At 36.3% G+C, this 22,376-nt stretch overlaps 1 protein-coding gene across 5 annotated transcripts in view; it reads left to right on the top strand.

The window, feature by feature from the left end:
- The window catches only part of ITPR2 (inositol 1,4,5-trisphosphate receptor type 2), a 493,421-nt gene that overhangs the window by 398,727 nt on the left and 72,318 nt on the right, over positions 1 to 22,376 (top strand). For 4 of the 5 annotated variants that reach the window (XM_058743294.1, XM_058743295.1, XM_058743296.1 and 1 more), the window contains 4 exons: positions 2,301 to 2,476; positions 10,528 to 10,692; positions 14,095 to 14,290; positions 18,940 to 19,032. In XM_058743294.1, the coding sequence (XP_058599277.1) occupies positions 2,301 to 2,476; positions 10,528 to 10,692; positions 14,095 to 14,290; positions 18,940 to 19,032 (630 nt within the window). Of the gene's footprint in view, positions 1 to 2,300; positions 2,477 to 10,527; positions 10,693 to 14,094; positions 14,291 to 15,041; positions 15,145 to 18,939; positions 19,033 to 22,376 lie in introns of those variants that run through there. The other variant, XR_009265827.1, reaches the window with a different exon arrangement.

Genomic DNA, 22,376 nt, shown 5'->3' on the forward strand with positions numbered 1-22,376 from the left:
CACCCAGGCGCCCCAACACTAGGATTTTTAAAATAAGAATGTCATGGGGTGCCTGCGTGGCTCAGTTAAGCGTCCGACTATTGATTTCTGCTCAGGTCATGATGTCATGGTTCATGAATTTAAGCCCTGGTTTGGGCTCTGCACTAACAATGTGGAGCCTGCTTGGGATTGTCTGTCTCCCTCTCTCTGCCTCTCTCTCTCTCTCTCTCTCTCTCTCTCTCTCAAAAATAAATAAATAAAAATTTAAAAATAATAAAATAAAATAAGAATGTTGCACCAAGCCACTGCTTGTGAATTATACTGAAGAGTCCAGTGACTGGCTGAAAGTTGTTAAATGAACATAGATGTTGGCAGTTTTAGTAAACTTCAGAGTGAAGCTCCACAACTAGCACATTTTTAACCAGAGACTTATTATGGACTCAAAATGAGCTCACAGATTATGTTTTTGTTTATTCATTTAATCAATGAATATTTACTCATTGCTGCATGCCACATTTGTGATAGGCCCAGAGATCACTCTTACAAAGCTAACATTCTGACAGAGTCCAAATAAGAATGAGAGAAAGTTGAAGGCACTATGGTCTCCATGGATCTTTGAGATCTGTGAAGCTAGGGTTGTTGGTGGTCAGGCTATGTTTTGGTAGACATAAAGTGTGAATCAGCCAACATAATAATAAACATGAATTGGGTACCCATTTTGTTAGCATTGCCAGAAGATGGGAATTAGGCTAATTTCCAGAGAATTGTATCCCCTCTTCTTTCCCCATCTTCAAAGTCATGTAATCAGATCATAAATATGGTGAGGAACTTAGATCAGTTCTCTCTTCCCAAATTTCTTTCATCACTGTTTGTTTGAGGCAACATGATAATAATAAACACTGAAGAAAAAAAAACAGCTAATGCTGTTTACTTCCTGACTTGTTTTGTTTTGTTTTTTAATGTCTAACAGACTCTTCCTACCTATTTTTGATCTATTAGCACTCACTATGAACTAAAGGCTTACACAGAATTCATTGAAGGAATTCAAATAATCCCAGGGTGTCAGTGATAATACAGAAACTCTACACACCAAAGCATTTGTGGTGTTTTGCATGCAGAAGTGAATTTTATAAATAATGAAACTGGCCAAAAGAAATAACTAGTGGAAAATCTCCATTTTGTTGTTTCTCCTGTGACTTCATTAGCCAATAGACCCGTGTTTGAGGTCCTACAGCTGATCTAATCAGCCCAAGAATGTGGCCCCTTACTTTACTTCTGCAAATCCAGCACCCCCAACCTTCACCCAGGGATTCCTCAAATCCACATAGTGAGTACAAATATCAATGAATTATACTTTTTTAGAAAGGAAATATATTTTTTAAACTTGTTTTGGGTAATTTCTAAAGAAATTTTGTTTGTAATGGCATTCATTTTTTTAAGTGTTTGGCCACTTTTGTTTTCTGAGGCTTTAAATAGCTCACCATCTTTTTAGAACTTGAGTTGCGTCTCAGAACATACATTCAAACACACATATACACATTCGTACACATATATACACATGTATGTGTTAACAGCTAAAGCTTATGTCTATTTTATTAAAGACTGGATATTTTACATTCTTTTTTTTTTTTAATGTTTATTTATTTTTTGAGAGAGAGAGTGTGAGCAGGGGAGGGGCAGAGAAAGAGGGAGACACAGAATCTCAAGCAGGCGCCAGGCTCTGAGCTGTCAGCACAGACCCCGACACGGGGCTCAAACCCACGAACCATGAGATTATGATCTGAGCTGAAGTTGGATGCTTAACCAACTCAGCCACCCAGGTGCCGCTAAAGACTGGGTATTTTACATTCTGAATTCTTTAGAAGAATCTATAATATAGAAGCTTCATAACAATAGAAGAAAGCAAGGTATGAGTTCAGTGAAAAAAATACTTGGTTTCATATGATGTAGCTGCACACTTAATAGTCATTAATCCTAAATTTTGAATTAAGGTTCCCAAGTGAGCTACATCTAGCAGAAGAAGTATTTAACCGATAACTCTCATAGGAGAGAAAGATGAACAATTCTCCGACTTAATGGAAGGAACATTAACTAGGGAGTATTTAAACATCCTGAAAATAATCACAAACTTTCTGGAAATGTAATAATGAGGGATGTGTTCAGAGACATTGCCTCTAAATATATAGTGTGTAGAGTGGGTTGTTATGAAATTCAGTGTCTTATGGCTTGACTTGCTATTGTTATATAAGGTGGAGTGGCAAAGAGTTTTACATTTTCTACTTTTGTCCTCAGTAAAAATAAACTTCTTCCACATTTTACAGGTACGCTTTCCCCGTTGTTCTCAGTTCTACTTTGGATAGCAGTTGCAATCTGCACATCGATGCTATTTTTCTTCTCCAAGCCTGTGGGTATTCGGCCATTTCTTGTGTCAGTAATGCTCAGATCAATATATACAATAGGTCTTGGGCCTACATTAATACTTCTTGGTGCAGCTAATGTAAGTACTTTACTTAGCTTTGTCCTATTATAAATTAATTAAAAATGTACTAACTATAAAAGTGTAACTATATATTTTAACTTAGGTATGCATAGTAAATTCTTATGTGTTGTGAATCCAAATTAATGAGAGTTTAATTTGTACATTCTTAATTTTGAGGAGAAAAAAATGACAAGCAAAAATTTGATATATTTAAGAAGGTGGCATTTGAGGCGTGACCCAGTTCTGCAATCAATTTAATCCAATCCAGTTTTAATGCCTTCTATACCCAAAGCTATTGACAAAAATGCTTCTGAGCCACTGTTAACATCCTAAAGTGACTTCTAAACCACCCAAGAAAGATTAAATTATATTTGGTAGAATTTTAGAAGTAAGTATCTTTTATAAAATGATCAAAGAAAAAAGGATTGCTATATGAGAAAATACAAACTTGTTCTCTTTTTATGTGAACAAAACCTATAAACTTGTGAAAGACATAGATGAAATTAATATTTTTTTCACTAAATTTTAAAATATTAGAACAAAGGAGCACATTTCAAAACCTCTGTTAGGTAGGTTTAGAATAAGTAAGCCAGAGAACCATTGTATAGCAATATGTATACATTATTATTGTATAGCAATAATGTATAGCATTAATGTATACAATTATTAGCATATTATTGTATACATTAGCATATATATTATATATGTATATATGTATATATTAGCATATACAAATAGCAATAATTGTACTCAAGAGATAAAATTTTAAAGGGATTAGACAGCTTTCTACATGGTATATCCATAAAGGAATATTAAGAAAAGGGCAAATCCTCAGGTCAGTGAAAGAAAAAATGTTCAATTAGTATATTGCTAATATGTCTGCTGAATACCTGAAGCACTGTCTATATCTTGTACTGTGTTTCTAACATAATGTCCTATATTCTGGTATCTGCATAAATGACTTATCTCCCCTACTACATTATACATTTCTTATGGATAATGATTGACCATTCGGTGTCTTGGATTGTCATTGGTACTAACAAATATTTCTTTAATGAATTAACTAATGAGTGAGTGAATGAATGAGTGAAAAATTATCTTTGTATTCTTCTACATTTACAGTGCCTTGTACATAAAATACATGGCAAGTATTTACTGAGAATGAACAAATGAAATAGTCAACCAAACTTTTGAGAATTATAAAGCTGAGATAGAATGACCAAGTCTGTGTTTCTGACCATTAGCATATTACACTTCTTTCAAGGTTCAACATGGTATATATGACAGGTCCCAGTTAGAACATTCAGGCCACCAAATTACCAGTTATTCCTCAATCACTGTCAATAAAGGGAAGTTTACTGTACATGCAAAGAGATCTATCAGTGAAGAATTCTGTCAAGTACCAAATATACGATTCCTAAGCTTTTTGAGGGCAGTGGTTGTCATGTTCATGGTATAATCCTGCCCTCCTCACTCCCTCATTCCCAACTCCATTTTTCTCCCACTTCATGCCTACTACTTAAACATTCAAAAATTATTTACTTGAACTGAACTTGTACTTTGAATGTTTTGAAAATAAGCTAATTTTGCAATATTGCCAACCAACCTAATTGAAGAATCTTCATGGATTTATCTAAAATTTTCTAAATTGGGGTGCTTGGGTGGCTCAGTCAGTTAAGCGACCAACTTTGGCTCAGGTCATGATCTCGCCGTTTCCAAGTTCGAGCCCCACGTCGGGCTCTCTGCTGACAGCTCAGAGCCTGGAGCCTGCTTTGGATTCTGTGTCTCCCTCTCTCTCTCTCTGCCCCTTCCCCACTCATGCTCTGTCTTTCTCTTTCAAAAATAAATAAACATTAAAAAAAATTAAAAAAAAAAAAATGTTCTAAATCTATTAGAAAACTTGAATTAAGGAAGTCTGGCTTATTATTTTAAAAAAAATACATTCAATTTTGAGCCAGACTATTTGAAGAAGCAAATAATATTCATAAAATGGCAGCTGGTCTTCAATAAGACATTAATTCAAGAAAGGGAATCTAAGTTTGATAAGTTGAAATAATAGCTAGCTAGAGTTGGGCCAGAAAAAAACAAGCATTTATTGGGCCTCTGTTATCTGATAGACATTGAAAACACCAAGAAGTGGAGAATGTGGTTCTTGCCATACAGAAGCTTCAAGAACATATAAAGAGATAAGGAAAAACATTTTAATGTCTATTGTGGAAACCAAAAACATTTGGAATTATTTTTCCTTTCCCCCTTGGGGACAGGTTAAAAAGATGATTTCTGCCTAAGGTTTGGTGAGAATAGTTTCATTACAGGAAATGAAAATTCATATAAGAGGCAAGTATTGTACTTTAATTTCTTCATGGGGAGAAAATACATGGAAATGTATCTTTCTTATTAACTGTATGAATCTGTGAGTACTCTTCTATTTCTCACAGCATAAAAAATCCATTTGCACACCCCCTGAATGGTACATTATAATTCGGTAGTTCAGGGTATTTTGACAAAGAAAATAATCAACTTTAATTTGAAACAAACAAACTGGATAGAATAATTGTGATTTTGATAATATTGATAGAAGTTTTATCTATAGTTTTGATATTGTACAGATTAATAAAATGTTTTAGCCAATAATCATTCACCTTAACTTTTAACATAACAGGCTTCTTCCTGTGCTTTACCATTTCCCAGGAGGCGGGAAAAAAATTCAAACATTAATCAGCCCTATTTTGTAACTTAGGATTTAATATATTTATTTACTTAATTGGAACTTAAAAGCTTGCATTGTGTAACAGGGAAAACTAGAAGTGCTAAAATTATAAGTGTCAGAAGTAGGGAGAAACAAAAGCAAGGATCTACCTGACAGTTATGCCTTAAGGAGAATCAGAATTCGAGATAGGCAGATCAAGCCTCTGAGTGTAATTTTTCTCTCCAGTGAAATGAAGATATTAAAGCTTAGTCTTCACCCACCACTTGTTGAAAAGCTGAGTGTGATGTTTTAGAACAGGGCAGTAACAGTGATGCTATAATACCAAAAAAAGGCTGCCATTTATCAAGCTCTTAATATGTGAGGTGCTATTTAATTGTAAAACATTGGTACCATAATCGTAAAAGTAATTGTGTTTCGGTTCACAGAGAGTTATTTGTTTCTGACTCAGTGTCTTTCATAATGTTAAGCAAATGTAGACAGTCACTTTTCTGGAACAGGAAACAAGTGGAAGGAAAAACCTCAATGTCTGTTCTGAGCATTTAATATTATCAGTTTCTGTTTATTATGATGCTCCATTTTTATCATCTTCACTCATTTCTTTTTTTTTTTATTTTTTTTTATTTTTTTAAATTTTTTTTTTCAACGTTTTTTATTTATTTTTGGGACAGAGAGAGACAGAGCATGAACGGGGGAGGGGCAGAGAGAGGGAGACACAGAATCGGAAACAGGCTCCAGGCTCCGAGCCATCAGCCCAGAGCCTGACGCGGGGCTCGAACTCACGGACCGCGAGATCGTGACCTGGCTGAAGTCGGACGCTTAACCGACTGCGCCACCCAGGCGCCCCTTCACTCATTTCTAAAATCAAAGTTTTGTTTAGATTGCAACTAATTTCTCTGTCTTGTCACAAGGGTTCTCTCAATGTTTAAGATGTTTCAAAAAATTCAGGTGTTTTTCTCTTAAAACTCATACCTTATAACCCAGTACAATTTACTTCTCATTGTCTACGTTGTAATGGAAATTAACATATTGTTTTGGTAAATATAAACACACATTTTATAAATTTTGGATCACCTAATATTTCTATACCACTAATAATAATATTCCCAGTCATATGGATGCTATATAATGTATTTAACCATTCCACTAATTTTTATTATTTACATTTTTAGATTTTTTTTTCTAATAATGCAGTAAATACCTGTGTAAGACCTTTTAATATCTTCTAAATACTCTTATGTACAATGTTATTTTCTTCTGTAGTAGTGCCTGGAAATGTGTAATTTATTTAGGGCACTTGTAAATTATTTGCCTTTCTACAGTTATTTGTAAGGTGAAAGTGTTTCCTTCTGCCGAAACTTGGTCTTGCCATTTTGCAGACAGGAGAGACAGGTGGAGTTTCGCAGATAGCTGTCTATTAGCAATAAGCCACAGTGTTCAAATTTAGTAGTGTCATGCCCTTAGTTACTTACCTGCAGATAGTTTCCTGGTAGGGCTCATGTTACTGCTATAATGTTGAGCCCACCATATGTTCATTTAACATATACAAATTCAATTATATATTCTGAGTCAAAGCATTCTCTCTCTCTCTGTCTGTCTGTCTCTCTCTCTCTTTCTCTCTCTCTCTCTCTCTCTCTCACACACACACACACACACACACACACAGTCTGTGTTTCATATAATATGGTCACTAAATGCTCATAACTAATTCTGATATTCAGTTGTAGTAGTAGAAAACTGCTTCAGTTGCTGGAGGAAGGACTAGCATGTGTTGAATTTATTAAAAGACAGTATAGTTTACACCACCCTTGTTTATGATACTGTTTTGTCAGCAGTTTAAAAGATTTCCAGGGTGATATTGACTACCTGAAGATTTTCCTATGCTTTGACCATACAACCGTATCCTGTGTAAGATGTAACACTACTGAAATGGAGATTTTTTGTAACACCATTGAAATGGAGAGTTTTGAATCAAATTGCATCAGTTTTAGTAAGGATGATGGTTGATGACAATATAGTAATGTAGTTAATGTGTAGTTCAATAAATTCAATTTTACTTTTCAATAAATACTAGATGGCCTTTTTCAGTGGGGGTGGGGGGATGCTATAGTTTATTCCTGGAAAATAGGTTATTGTTTTCCCCTAGGCACAACGTAAGATGGGGATAGAATTCCTGATCAGGGACATAGAACCAAATAAGACAAAAAGGATAACATAAAGGCAGCTATAAATTTCTGTAATCACATAGAACAGTAAAATTTAAAGGACATCCCATAGAATTCAAGACCGTTGAGGCACCTTAAGGATTATTCACTTCCAGGCATTTCATTTTAGAAATGAGTATACAGAATCCGACAGAGACCAGGAAGATTTACTAAAGCAACTGGTGGCAGAGCCAAGAATGGAACCCAGATGGTCCAACTTCTAGTCCAGTGTCTTTCTATTCTGCTGCACTGTTAAAAGTCCTGTAAAGACATATCAGTGAATTATGAAGCATATATGAAAACAGTACTGTACTATATAATTAATTTACCCAATTAAAATTAATGAACTTGATTCACTCTACATTAATTAACAAATGGACATTAATTTTGTTTTTGCTTTTAGAAAACCTATTGGTAAATCATTTTTCAAAAGGCCACACAGAAAGCTTACATTGATGCTGTTTCCCTACCCGACTGCCTGCTTTTTCCCCACCATCACCCGAGTCACCTCATCCTCAACAAAATGTACAGTGAAAGGCAATTTTGAAGAATAGATGGAAAATGTTAAAAATATGTGGGACAGTTGTGGTCATTTAGATTAGTATGCTGATTCAAGACTCTTCTCAGCACCAATTCAGAAGGGGCTGGTCTTTTAACCACCTTGTCAAGTTCCCACTCCCTCTATTTATCATTGCCCACACGGACCCTTGCCTCAGAAACAAAGATTGCCTAGGTAACGGTATTGACAAATGAAGGACTAGTTAGACAACATCAAGCAAGTCATGGCATGAAAAGGGAGAATAAGTTTTGTAATTTCTTCGTTACTATAAATATTCCCAACTTTCATGGAAATGCTCTATAAAAACAATGTATACGTTTCAGGGTCACGGTGCAGGAAAAAACAGAGTTCAACTTCTTTCCTACCCACATCACTTATTCTCATACTTATTTCTCCTTGGTATGAACAAAGGACAATTTCCTTCCTTCTGATCTCCACAGAAATAGATGGATGTCACTGCCAATATCAACTCCACTCTAGTTTGAGACGTAGTCAAGAGAACAGGGACATATCCATCAACAGCAAGCTCTAGATCAAATTTCAAGGAAAATAAAAATCAACCTGTAAACAAAGAAGGCAAACCTTTATTTTTCATGCAAAAGTAGCAGTGGCTTTTTTAGGCAGAAATAAGTCTTTTGCATTATTTGAGAACTGAAGTGTATCGCTTTGAAAACTTGAATTCAAGGTATTGTTTTTCCTCAGTGTATAGATTTATAAATAGTTTTCCTGCATCATTTTTTAATGATCCAGTTTAGGGAAGTAAAGATCAGGAAACAACACATGAACAATTTGTCTTGAACATATCCACCCTTCTGAAAAGTCATAATTCCAGGTTTTAACTTTATTTTTTACAGAACTTATTATTTCTTTTTTGTATTGATAAACTATAGTGGGTGAATCAAGGCAAATAATTTGAACTTAAATAGCCATTCAAAACAATTTAAAGAGTAAAACATTGAATATTGCTTCACCTAGACATTCTGTATTTCACCATCTTCATGGTTGTTTATTGTCAAATAGGACACTTATCTGAACACCTTGTATATATTTCCTGTATATATTTGTATATATTTCCTGAGTTTTTTAAATGATGACTTTTTATAATATTAAACTTACTCTTGGATAATAATCATGAAGACATCCATTATACTGTAACAATGCTTAATAATAAAGATCTGATGATGAAATACTAAAATAATGAAGTACAACTTTCTGCTTGACATTATTCAAGTTCTCAAAAAGACGATGGAAGAACTGATAATACTGATTATTGAAAAGATAGTTAATTAGCATGGTGAAATTTTAGGGAAGGTTGAACTTCTATGCTATTGATTCAGTTTGACTGTTAACACATTTCTCATTTTGTCTGTATTGATTTGGACTTCAGAAAGTTGAAGGAAAAGGTTTTTCCCATCTCTTAAATTTCACTTCTGCCTCAAAGTGTTATGCTCCTTCTTATGTTATTTTAAATCATTCCATAAGGCAATTTTTTAAATATATAATATAGCTAAAGTCAACAATGTTGCAAAAAGCAACGTGTTTTCCCTCACTTGAGTTTGGACTAGAAAGACAAATATGGTGCCATCAGATAACTTGAAGAACTCAGGAAACAATTTGGAAGCACTGAAATTTGAAATCTGTAATTCTTTCCATGATGACTAAGAGGCAGAATTGTCTCTTTAGTTTATAAATAAAGTAGTGACTCCAGAACCAAATATATGACACTAAGTTTACGATAACTGTGTTCTTTGGATGTCACCGCACAGATCACTGTTACTGCCAAAGAATCTCAGTGTAAATTTCTATATTCCAAAGTTACACCACAAAAGACAATTTTAAATAGTTTAAACACAAATACATAGCACCAAGCATAATAAACACTCCAAAATATCTAATGAATAATTACTTCACATGGAGCTTAGAAAATATATGCATACATTATATTTATTTTAACCTAACTGCATAAGTATATTTATATTTTCATGTATTTATATTAAATTCAAGAATCACCTTTAATGGCTTGCTTTTTAAAAATAATATTCAGTAGAGAAAGTCTAGGCTAAAAAAATCAAGGATAGATCTTTTCTGGATATTTTCAGAGAAGATACTTTTCTGTTACATACCCAACATAATAAAAATATTACATATATTATTTTTAATATGGAAAATATGATGAGTAGTATTTAAAGCATCATTGTACTAAGTGTTTCAAATGCATTATGAATTGTTTAATACTCTGAAGAGGTCTATGCGGTGGGAGTTCCTTTACTCCAATTCTTCCGAAGAAACAGTCCAGGCCTGCAGCTGCATGACCAGGGTGCGACAGGGGTGAGACAGCCAGGGTTTAAATTCAGGTCTGCCTCGATTGTCCAGCTGGGGCTCTTCATCATTCTCATTTTCCCTGGAACTGCAGACAATACAACTTTTGTGTGTATTACGTTTACATGCAGATTTGTAAGCAGTGCTGAAAAATCACCAAATAAAAAAATGAGAAAAGAAAACCACAGAACTCGTGAATAATAGGTTTTGCCAATGACTGTTATTTTTGTGAGTTTCCAGATAAATAAGACAGTAAAATCTAATCTTTTCCTCCCTGTAGCTTTGTAATAAAATAGTGTTTCTGGTGAGTTTTGTGGGAAATCGTGGCACTTTCACCCGAGGCTACCGAGCGGTCATCCTGGATATGGCCTTTCTCTACCACGTGGCATATGTCCTGGTTTGCATGCTGGGCCTCTTTGTCCATGAATTCTTCTATAGCTTCCTGGTGAGTACTTCTCCGTGTGGACAATCAATGCTGAAAAAATACACAATGCTGCCTCTTCCTTTGATTTTTTTTTAAAGCAGGGCCTGACATTTAGGACAAATTATGTTATTTTTAGAATTTCCTAGGAAAAGTGTGAATTATTATTATTTTTAATCTTTTCCTCTGAGAAACCACATAGGTGGTGGAATTCTTTATTTCCTCTCTGAGAAGTCACTAACGACCCCACCTCTTGACCCAGGCTTCATATAGCAGCTGCTTTTGGTTTCGGCCAAATCCTTACTTCGCTTTACATTTAGAGAGTCTCGAACAGAGTGTAGGGGGAAAGTATGGGGATATATTTTCATAGTACTGGAATCATTGCATTTTGTTTACAACAACAAATATTATTGTGACTTTAGAATGGCGTATACATAAAATGAGGGAGAAACTGCCAACCTAGTAAAAAAAAAACATAGTGAGTTGTTTTAAATCTTCATTTCAGATTTAATGTGTCATTGTTGCTAAGCTTATCTCCATGTATCTAACTCATTAAATGGATTTGCAGATTTCTTCTAGAGGTCTGTTTTTTGTTTTTCACGTTATCCATTTTACTTCCTATATATAGACTGTTTGATAGCCATAAACTAGGAGAGGAGACAGTATAAATATGTGGTAATATTTTGAAACCTAAAACACTACCAGGTTAATATCACGATGTCATGGGAGAAATTTATTTATATCTCCCACCCATGGCTGGCATGCAGTGGAGAGCACTAGCCAGTAAAATAATTCCTGAAACCTAAGGTAAAGATCTAAAAACATTACGATGGCCCTGTTTGCTTGGGTCATGAGGAACAAATCCATTGCCTACTGCTTTCCTGTTTTCTAGCAAACCCATGTAGGAAGACTGAAAAGAGGCAAATTTTCTATTTACTCTCAAAGAGCCCCCGTGATACACAACTATCTTCTAGCTAGTTAAGTTAGATTATTCAACAGTCAAAAGTAGATTTTTTTTTCTGTTCCAGGGATCCAAATGAATTCCCTTTCTCCTCTAATTTTCCATAAAGAATCCACTTTTTAAAACATGCCTGTGATATATAAAGTCTTATTATACTCAGCACTTTTACCGGACTGTGATATATAACAAACATTCTGTAATGTTTTTGTGCTTCAACCCTTCTCGTCTATAAAATCGATAGGGAGAGGATGATAGACTCGTACTATCAAGATTCATTAAAGAGATAATATAAAAAAACATGTGAAATGATGTATGTAAATCTTTATGTTTTCCAAGAAAAGGCATTTGGCAAAATGAAGGTGTATTTGAATTATTATATTAGCTATTGATAGTAATGTTACTTTTAATTTACGTTACTTAACCTTATTTTCCAATTGTATTTTCTTCTTGTGTTTTATCTTTCAAATCTTACAATACTGATGCTAATTTGTTTTCACTGGGTTGTTTGTGAAAACGATATTATCCATTTTTAAAAGTTTGTTTATTTATTTGTTATTTATTTAGAGAACGAGAGTGAGAGCAAGAGAGAGGCAGAGACAGAGGGAGAGAGAGAGAATCCCCTGTGGGGCTCTTTCTCACAAACTATGAGATCATGACCTGGGCAAAATCGAGAGTCAGACACTTAACTGACTAGGCCACCCAGGTGCCCCAAGGATATTGTCCATTTTGATGTTTAGAGTATTAGGAGGAAATTATAATGGACGTGATGCCAAAATGGCATTTAAGTATTTTTTAAAATATGTATTGTATTTTAAAAAATACATGAATATGTATTCCTAGTTACATCCACAAATACCAATACTTTATCCAAAATAATAAAAGCCATTTTCCTTTCAGATATAAATAGAAAGAACCATCAACCTGCCCAATGTCAATACCTTTTTTGCCTTCCCAAGATTCTGATTCCATGGGAATGGAATGGGGCCCAGAAATAAGCATTTTTAGTAAGCATCCCATGGGCTTCTGGAAGTGATAAACTTTTAGAAACCATTCAGAAGTGACCTAGAGTCCATTGCCAAACTTTTTCTTTAAGCCACTATTGAGTTAAAGTAAAGGAGTATCTCCTTTATGTAAATGACATGCTTAAGTAAGTTAAGTCAGAGTGTCGATAATTTGGAAGTTGAATTTGCATTAGTTAATTTTGTCTGTACTGAGGAACATTGACTTTATTTCTGGAAGTTTCTGCTCCCTCCAGAAGATAAGCAGATAGCAAAATATTTAAACACTGTTTTTTATGTATGATCATGATAAAATATCAACTTCCTAAGGTGAGCAAATAAGGTAATATCTTTATGGCAATTATTTGCAAGACTAGAATTAAATTGGAAAGTAAGTATATAACCCTCAGTACTCAGCAAAACAGAGTATAAACAAGGCCCTGGTGTTTCCGAAGGGATTTGTGACACTGGTAATGGATCATTTCAACCAGTTCAGAAATTCTAATCAGTGCCCTCAGAGAGCAGGAGACAAACCTTAATTATTCCAACTTCCAAAATAGTATTCATTTCCAAACAGATATTTATGCCTTTTTAAGTGAATGTTAATTTATTGCTTTTAACCCACTTTTGATAATATAACATGTACTTGCTAATGTATAATTTCAACTTAATAATAGAGCAATAAATAAAATTGCTCTTGGTGTGGACTCCAGACAGCAAACACATACCTAGGTTCTTGACCAGTGCATAGATTCTCTACTACTAAACACAAAATGGATAATAACCCATTAGAGGAAGTGGAAATTTAACAAATTGTGTATTATAGTTTTGTTTATACTTCTGTTTCCAAATGTACATACTAAAATAATAGGTTTTGTCTTTGTTATGTCCCTGTAGCCAGGAAACGCATTTCCATTCCTCAAATATTTTTAAATTTCCCATCTTTTCTATGGCAGCAGGCTGATCAAATTGTTCTGGTAGTTTCTCCTCTAATCCTTCGATTAAACAATACATTTAATGAATCTGTCAATTATTCATCACTTAGGCAAATGTAATTCAGCATTCTCACCTTAGCCATTTTACGTATTCCAGAAGCAGCTGCAGAACATCAGTAAGACTAAAAATAAGGAATAAGTAACTAAGTTGGTTAAGTATAGTCTTATAATTTTTCTAAATTCAAATGTGACACTATGCTATTTCTGTATCTTACAAAATTAAAGTTATGTTGGTTATGAAACCAACACACATTATATGCCATGTTAGAGTTATCTTTATTGAAAAACAGTTTATTAATACATTTCAACTGTAGAAGAAACATATATTTTGGTGCACCTTTAAGGTATCACTTAGATTGTTATTTTTTCACAGACAAACTAAAATGGCTTGCATTTGTATCCATAATTACCTTTACGTTTATTCAGCTTTTGCTCCATTGCATTTTTTTCTTGTTTTGTTTTATGTTTGTAGCTGTTTGATTTGGTGTACAGAGAAGAGACTCTGCTCAATGTCATAAAGAGTGTCACACGGAATGGCCGCTCCATTATTCTAACTGCAGTCCTGGCTCTCATCCTTGTCTACCTGTTTTCCATTATTGGATTCCTTTTTCTGAAGGATGACTTCACAATGGAAGTGGATAGGCTGAAAAACAGAACTCCCGTTACAGGTATTGCTGTTACCACCAAATGAGCTTCCTCTCGTGGCAGACATGACTTGTACACAGCTTAAGAGCATTACAGATAAACACTAATGGAGGAAATGTTTCCTTGAAAACATGTTCTTGTTCACTGAGAGCTCATGAATGTCCAATACTCCTCAGCGGTTTTTTAGCCGTCAATGTGTATAGAGAAATCCTGATATAAGAAACATCATCTGGGCTCAGTTTCAGTGAGAAAGTTTCAACAATGCTAACTATTTTCCAGAAGACAGTCAACAACTTCAGTGTAGGAGAATGGCTTTGGAATCTTTTCTTCCTCTTTTTTCCTGTCTCCCCCCAAGAACAACATCTAGCATCATTCACAACCATTATTCCACATATGTTTGCTCACAGTACATCATATTATACTTAAATAATTGAAAATGATAAATGTTTTGATTTGGAAACCATCAGGAAGTAAGAAATTTGGTATTGAAAAAATGCTCAATATGCTGTCATTAAGGAGCTCAATTCATCAGTATGTGGCTATCACAATTTCTGTACAATATTTCTGTTTTCTGACTGGTTAGACATCATCCACTTAGACTTACTGTGATTCTTGTGGTGATAGGGCTTATTCTTTCCATCTTACTTTGAATTTTTATTTATCATGCTTTCTAATGGTTTCTTTTTTTCCCCCTTTCCTACCTTTTGTTGTTTGGGTTAAATTTCTTTGTTACTCTTTTTCCTCCTCTCCTGCTTTGCTGGATACAAATCATAGTTCTGCACTTTGCTGTTTGTTTCTCTGGGTGATTCTGCTGCCTATGAGTTGTAGAGAATGGAAACCACAAAATGACTCTCCCCTCAAGCCATTAAGTTTAAAGGTATGACATAATTAGTGGTGACTTATAAACAATATTCTTTCTTGCCTTTAACAAACATTTCTTGATTATTAAATTGATGACAGATGGTAGTTTCTTGCTTAGAATATGGGATAATTAGGTGATGTTTAGATCTGTTATTAAGTCTGATCAAAGCACAGAATAGAAATGTCATATACATAGATTGAAAGTTATTAAACTGGAGACTGAATTTCATACCTAGGTATTCATCTTTATTCAGAGGAACGTGAAATATTTTGTTACTGTCTTTCCTGTTCTCCCATAAATGTTACTTGTTCCAGAATTTTACAGGCATATATATTTAAAGAAAGGGCTCATATTTGTAAGTAGCCTCTCAAACTCCCCCAAAACTATCTGTGAATCATAAACAAAAATCTTCAGGTTTTAATTATTTCTTATTTACCAGGCATGATCACAATGAGTTACTCAGTACAGGGAGAGTCTGAAGCTGAAGCAATCACAATCCCTGAATCCAAATGTATACAATAGTTATTGTTTTCTGACTCTAGTCATAAATATTTTTGTGTTATTAAAAAGGATGTTAGTGACATTATCAACATTTCTTCCTTAGAAATATAAAAAGGGGCGCCTCGGTGGCTCAGTTGGTTAAGTGTCTGACTTCAGCTCAGGTCATGATCTCGCGGTTTATGGGTTCAAGCCCCAGGTTAGTCTCTGTGCTGACAGCTCAGAGCCTGGAGCCTGCTTCACATTCTGTGTGTCTCCCTCTCTCTCTGCCCCTCCCCACTCATGCTCTGTCTTTCAGAAATGAATAAAAGTTAAAAATTTTTTTATTTTTATTTTTTATTTTTCTAATTTTTAATGTTTATTTATTTTTGAGAGAGATACAGAACATGAACAGGGGAGGGGCAGAAAGAGAGGGAGACACAGAATCCAAATCACGCTCCAGGCTCTGAGCTGTCAGCACAGAGTCCTACATGGGGCTTAAACTCACAAACCGTGGGATCATGACCTGAGCCAAAGTTGGATCCTAACTGACTGAGCCACCCAGGTGCCCCAGAAAATAAAATTTTCTTTTAAAGAAATATAAAAATATCTTTCCTTTTTTCTTACAAAATAGACAGCATTAGACCTAAAATGTCAAGATCTTTATTTAAAAATGTTCATATTTAGGGGTGCCTGGGTGGCTCAGTCAGTTGAGAGTCCGACTTTGGCTCAGGCCATGATCTCACTGTCTGTGAGGTCGAGCCCCGCGTCGGGCTCTGTGCTGTCGAGGCCTGGAGCCTGCTTCGGATTCTGTGTCTCCCTCTCTCTCTGCCCCTCCCCCACTCATGCTCTGTCTCTATCAAAAAGTGAATAAAAGTTAAAAATTTTTTTAAAAAATGTGCATATTTACATGAAAAACTGTTAAATAAGAGAAAGCATTTGTAAATACTATGAAAATCTAGTATACAAGAAGTTAAACTCTTGACTCTTCATAGATTGAGAATGTTTGTTGCATAGGGCTGAGAGTGAATATGATATTGTGCCCTGAGGAAAGCGCCTTTATTTTCATAATATTTTTAATTATTTAATTTGTAACACCATCTGTCTATTGATAAATAGCATCAAGTTTGTTTTTTCAAGTACCAAACACTATTTGCTCCCAAAGTTGAGTGAAAGCTTATTGAGGATAACCAGCCTAGGTAGCAAGTGAAATCTGGAGGGCAAACATGTGCAGTTGTTCAGGGGGTAGGAAATAGTCATGGGAAAGCCAGGAGGTGGGAACAAGGAGGGAAGGTTGGGAGTTCTAGAGCTTGCGGCAGAGCATTGCAGACACATAGGAGAGTGGAGGATGGATAATTTGCAAATGGCATCGGGAATTTAGGAAAATGCAGATCCTACCTCTGAGACGCGGGGCCCTGCGCTCCACAGAGGAAGCAGCTGCCACTTGACGGGGTTGAGGGGGGCCCATGTCTTAGAAAAGCCCAAGGAGTTGGAGAGAAGGATCTGTTGACAAGCAGAGATTACAGTGTTTCTCACGTGTTCTTTCTTCCCCCTTCTCAGTGCTGCCCTCTGGCTTCCCACCCTCATTTCCTCTCACCCAGGAGACTAGGAACCTCTTAGGTGGCTTCCCCACCTGCAGCCCCTTCTTCCCGCCCAATTCATTCATTGTAACCTCTGATTGATTCGGTGTCTCATTGATTCAAAAACTGCTGGGATCTGCACTGGCTGTGAGATGTTTGGTTTAAAACAATAGCCTGGATGCTCAGGTCACTCTGCTCCCATGTCTGTGCCTTCGCTGGCCTCTGTGCCTTTTGTCATAACAAACTGCACCAGGAATCCCGCCCCCCCCATCTTTCTATGTGTGAATCCCATGTCTTTAGATGTATCCTTCTCCAGAACGCTTTCTGTTTGTTTGTCTGTTTGTTTGTTCTTAGAATTCACGTCTCTCTCGTAATGCACTCCATTACGTTAACTGTACTTTACTTCCTCCACTCAAGTGTAATCCTGTCTTTGCCTCTCGGTATTCCCGAATTATCAGGTCTCTGAGGCCTCGACTCTGGGCCCTCAGAGCCTGGCATGGAGCCAATAAATATTAAGTAAGAGAACGGCCACCAGGACACATTCAGAAACCCCATCTCTCTCCTTCTCTGACCACCAGAAACCCTCTCCAGCACCAGATGGTGCACCTGCCCTTTCCCCGGAGCTTGCCCCAGTCAAGGGGCAAGGAAAGGTGGAGGTGAATGTGTAACCTCCCTTCCCTGAGTGGACTCTGTCTTTCTCAGCTCCAAGGCTTAGGTTGCAGGCAACCCCAGGCCTGGTCCGTCCCCCAGTCATGTGTCCTAACTTCAGCTCCTGTTTGTCACTTCTGCCCTCATCTCATCAGAGAACCAGGATAACTTGGTGTGATGTTGCTCTGATATGCACTTGAGTATTTCTTCAATCCTTTGTATATACAAATGAACTTACTCCTGCCCCTCCTTCTCACGGACTTTGATGACTATTTGAAAAATCGGTTTGAAGAGAGGGAGGGAGGCAAACCACAAGAGACTTAAATACAGAGAACAAACCAAGGGTTATGGGGGGTGGGGGAGAGGAGAAAGTGGGTGATGGGCATTGAGGCAGGCACCTGTTGGGATGAGCACTGGGTGTTGTATGGAAACCAATTTGACAATAAATTATATTAAAAATTTTTTTAAAAAAAGAAAAATCGGTTTGAGAAGTATGAACCTCTTTACTTTGTATTTGTTACTAACAACAAAAAAAATTTCTTATAAAGCTTCTTTCGCACAGATACGAAGTTTACCATTTTCTGTTCCATTCTGGCTGGGGGGATAAGCCAAGCAGATGGATCCTTGGGAACTAAGGGAGAAAAGAAAGATCCCCCCCCCCCCCAACTGTACTGTTAGAACTGCCATGACCTGAAAGTCTCTACCTGCTATAGGGACTGACCAGTGGCTTAGAATCTGGGAAACCAACTGCTCTGGGGGAAATGTGTTCTGTCATTCCAAGTCTGAATCCTGAATGCATTTGACCATGGAAACATTGTACATGGTGGTTAAGGTCTGCATTATTATTGATACTTTATCTTTGCCACTTCAAAAAGGTATAAAAGGCTTTTAGTGGGTTGGTTTGTGAACTTACTCCCTATTTATAAAATGCCTTCAATACACAAAACTGTGTTCAGAGTTCCAAACCAAGTTCCTAAAAGACTTTAGGATCACAGCTAAGTTGAGGTAGTAGTGATTTTTATTTATACGCCTTTGTAACTATATGTTCGTTTCTTGTCATTTGCGTATTTGTCTCTATACCATATTCTAATTTGTGTGTTCTCAGGGAGTAATGAAGTTCCTACTATGACTTTAACTTCAATGATGGGAACATGTGAAAAGGACAACTGCTCACCCACAATACCAGCTTCAAATACAGGTCTGTAAAAAGGACCCCAAAACAGTACAAACCTGATACTTTGTAGTTATGTTTATTACTGCTAAGGGAGTTGCTCTAAGAATTTCGTGGTGGATTGAAATAGAATCATGGAGGGTAAAAGAACCAAAAAGTTTCAAACTAGAGAAAGGATTCCCATATCTGTCATTTTGTATCCCACCCCATTGCTTATATTATTCCTATTCTTGAGGATTTATCAGATTTACCTTGTGGTACCTGCTGCTAAAAATACTATTACCAAATTGCAAACCCATACCACACTTGACACCCTTTTAAATGTATAGCCTTTAACAGAGAATCTGGAAACACACAGGCTTGGAACTCAAAAGACTTGGTATAATCCTGGACTTCCCACTTTCTAGCTCTCTGTCTTAGATATGTTATGCAAATTTCCTGGACTTTGTTCACATGGTTTGCCCAGAGTGGGAGGGGGTGAGGGACCAGACAGACAGACAGAGAGAATATGATACTTTCCTTGCTTCCAAAGGAGCAAATGGGAACCATGCTCATAAAAAGAATTTTTGAAACTCTAAATTGTTCTCAATGGTTTGGAAAGTATGGCATATGTGAAATTTAATGAACTGTAGAAGGAATTAGTGATCTCTTTCCAGAAGCAGCAGTGATTTAGGGAGTATATATCTTTAAATATTTGAAGAGTTTTATATATAAAAAAGGAGTGGATCCAGTCTGTATTACATCTATGAAAGGCAACAGTGGACTCAGGGGAGATGATGGAAGGAAGAGTTAAGCACAGTGTGAGGACAGAGTCCCCCTTTTCCATCTGGGAGCACACTGTTTCTCTGATCATAATGATAGGGGCTTCTTTCCTAAATTGCCTTTTTCCTTGAGATGTTGGATTGTTGCATGAGGAGAAATGGATATGCCCTTTGGCGAATGAAACATTTCAACCTTTATGACCTAAGGGGAGAAATAAACACATGTACATTCCATCCTAATGTCTCAGTAGTCAAAGGAACTGTGAGCAACTGCCTCCCAGGCTTCTTTCCTCCCCTAAGTCCTGGCTACTGGGCTAAGGCTCCCAAACAACAAACCAGCTCATTCCATGCTTGTGTAGCTTTACTGTGCTCTGCAATTTCTAAAATCCTGGTACATGCATCCTCCAGTCTAAACATTTCCAATTTCCTCAGCCTTCCCTACATATTACAGCAGTGACTTTTGATGTAACACTCCAAGGCAAGAAGCTGAGTGGTGTTATCTTATTCTGGATAGTGGAATTGGGAATCACACCATACCCTTGACCCAGATTTGGCTGACTCTTGGCTAACATGCCATTCTTCACTGGTTCAGCTGTTAAGCCATAAATGTCTATCCTGTACTCATGTAATTGGGAGTTTGGAATTTCAAGCATAAAACGGTGCATTTATTTTTACTTATTTCTGCCACAGCTAATCCAAGGCCATCTCAGTTTGTCCTGGAAATAGACAAGGAGTTGTTTTGCCTGGTTGAACTCTAGGTTTCCAGCACCTTCTAGTTCTAACCTGTCACAGGGCTCATGATATCTTTATGGATCCTGATTCTGTTAAGCAATATGCTCATTCTCTCTTATGTCATCCTCAAGTTGATAAGCTGTAGAACAGGGATTGGCAAACTATGGCCCGCGGGGAAATCTGATTTGCCACCTGTTTTTGCACAGTCCTTGGGCTAGGACTAGTTGTAACATTTTTAAAAAGTATTTTCTTTAAAGAAAAAGATGCAATGGAGGCTTTATGTCACCCACAAAGCCTATAACATTTCCCATCTGCCTCTTTGAAAAACAAAATTGCCCACCTCTGCAAAGGAAGATTTTCATTAAAAGTGCTAGAAATGTTACATAGGACAGTGCTAAGCTCAAAATCTTTAGCATGCTACTAGAAACATGCTTTCAGACTGACATAGTCATGTTCGGTGCAATTCTTCAGCCACAGAGAACTCTGTCTTAAATAAACTATCAGTGAGCCCATGTTTCTCTATCTTTAAAAGAAAAATCATGGGACTCCTCAGAGTCTCCTTGCCAAATCCCAGACACATGTCTGTCACATCCCCAATTTGAGGTGAGTGTGAACCCATGCTGGTTTCTCTTGATGCCTCCTTCTTCCCACACCATCCTTTCAATGATCCATTTTGGTATGTTATCTTGGGGATCAGCATCAGGCCTATTTGTCAGCAGTTTGCTGAATCTATCACAATCTCAAATTCAGGTCTATAAATGCTCCTCTCTTCTTATTATTCATGATTTAAAAAGAAATATCATAGCTATTTTAAAAACTTGGGCATAGTTTAAGTAGCTGTGTAAAACTAAATAGCTCTTAGGATCTTTACCCCATCTTGAACTTCAATCTATTGTCACTAGAACTTGTTATCTTCTTTTCAATACAGCCTTCTTTCTCCTTAACAGTGTGAAAAATAATAGGTTAAAAATTTTACTTTCTTTTTAGCACAAATATTCTAACAACAGTGTCCCAAGTATATAGTGACTCAATTCCTGCCTTGCTCTTCTGTCTCTGAATATTACCTTACAATTATTTCCTTTATTTTAAAGCAAATATACGTTACCTGTAGTTTGATTTTAAGAAAAGAATATTACTTTGCCAGTGAACCAAACACAAAGCCAGCATTCTTCCTGCCAGAGACCATAAAGACGGCAGACCCAGGGGCCCAGCACAGTGGCTGAGCTAGTGATGCTCATCCCCAGCATGGGAGCCAGAAGCTCCTAAGACTCGGGGAAATAGCTGCCAGAGGCTCTTGTCCTGGAGTGAGATCTTCCCGGTCTTCTGTGCTGTGAGCATGTCCCAGGACGTGGTTGCCCAGCTCTGTACAATCTTACAAATTTTAGGCTTTATACAATTGTTATTGATAACCAACCAGGCATTCTACTGTAATTGTTTTATGTGCTGTTACTAATTGTGACATTTTGATCTTAACGTTTTAAAAAAAAGTGAAGTGAATATTTTTGTAAAACCAGAAATTCATTAAGTCGATTCAGTACACATGATGATGATATTATTAATTATATATAATTAATAATTCTATATATTTATATATAGAATTCTATATATTTATATATAGAATTATTAATAATTAATAAAACCTTAATAATCAATTAATTATTATAATTATAAAACTTATTTATTCCTTCATATAGCAATACTTGTTGAGCCTGTACTACTGGCCAGCCACCATGTTAGGTGTTCAAGACATAGTATTGAATAGACAAACATGATCCTAGTCCTTATGGAACTTATAAAACACTGAGGGGGGAGGCATAAAAAGTCATAAAATATGGTGAGTCCTACAAGCAGTGCTATGATAGATAATCACAAGAGAGT

The sequence above is a fragment of the Neofelis nebulosa genome, chromosome 8 (genome assembly GCF_028018385.1).
Source record: "Neofelis nebulosa isolate mNeoNeb1 chromosome 8, mNeoNeb1.pri, whole genome shotgun sequence".
NCBI lineage: Eukaryota > Metazoa > Chordata > Mammalia > Carnivora > Felidae > Neofelis > Neofelis nebulosa.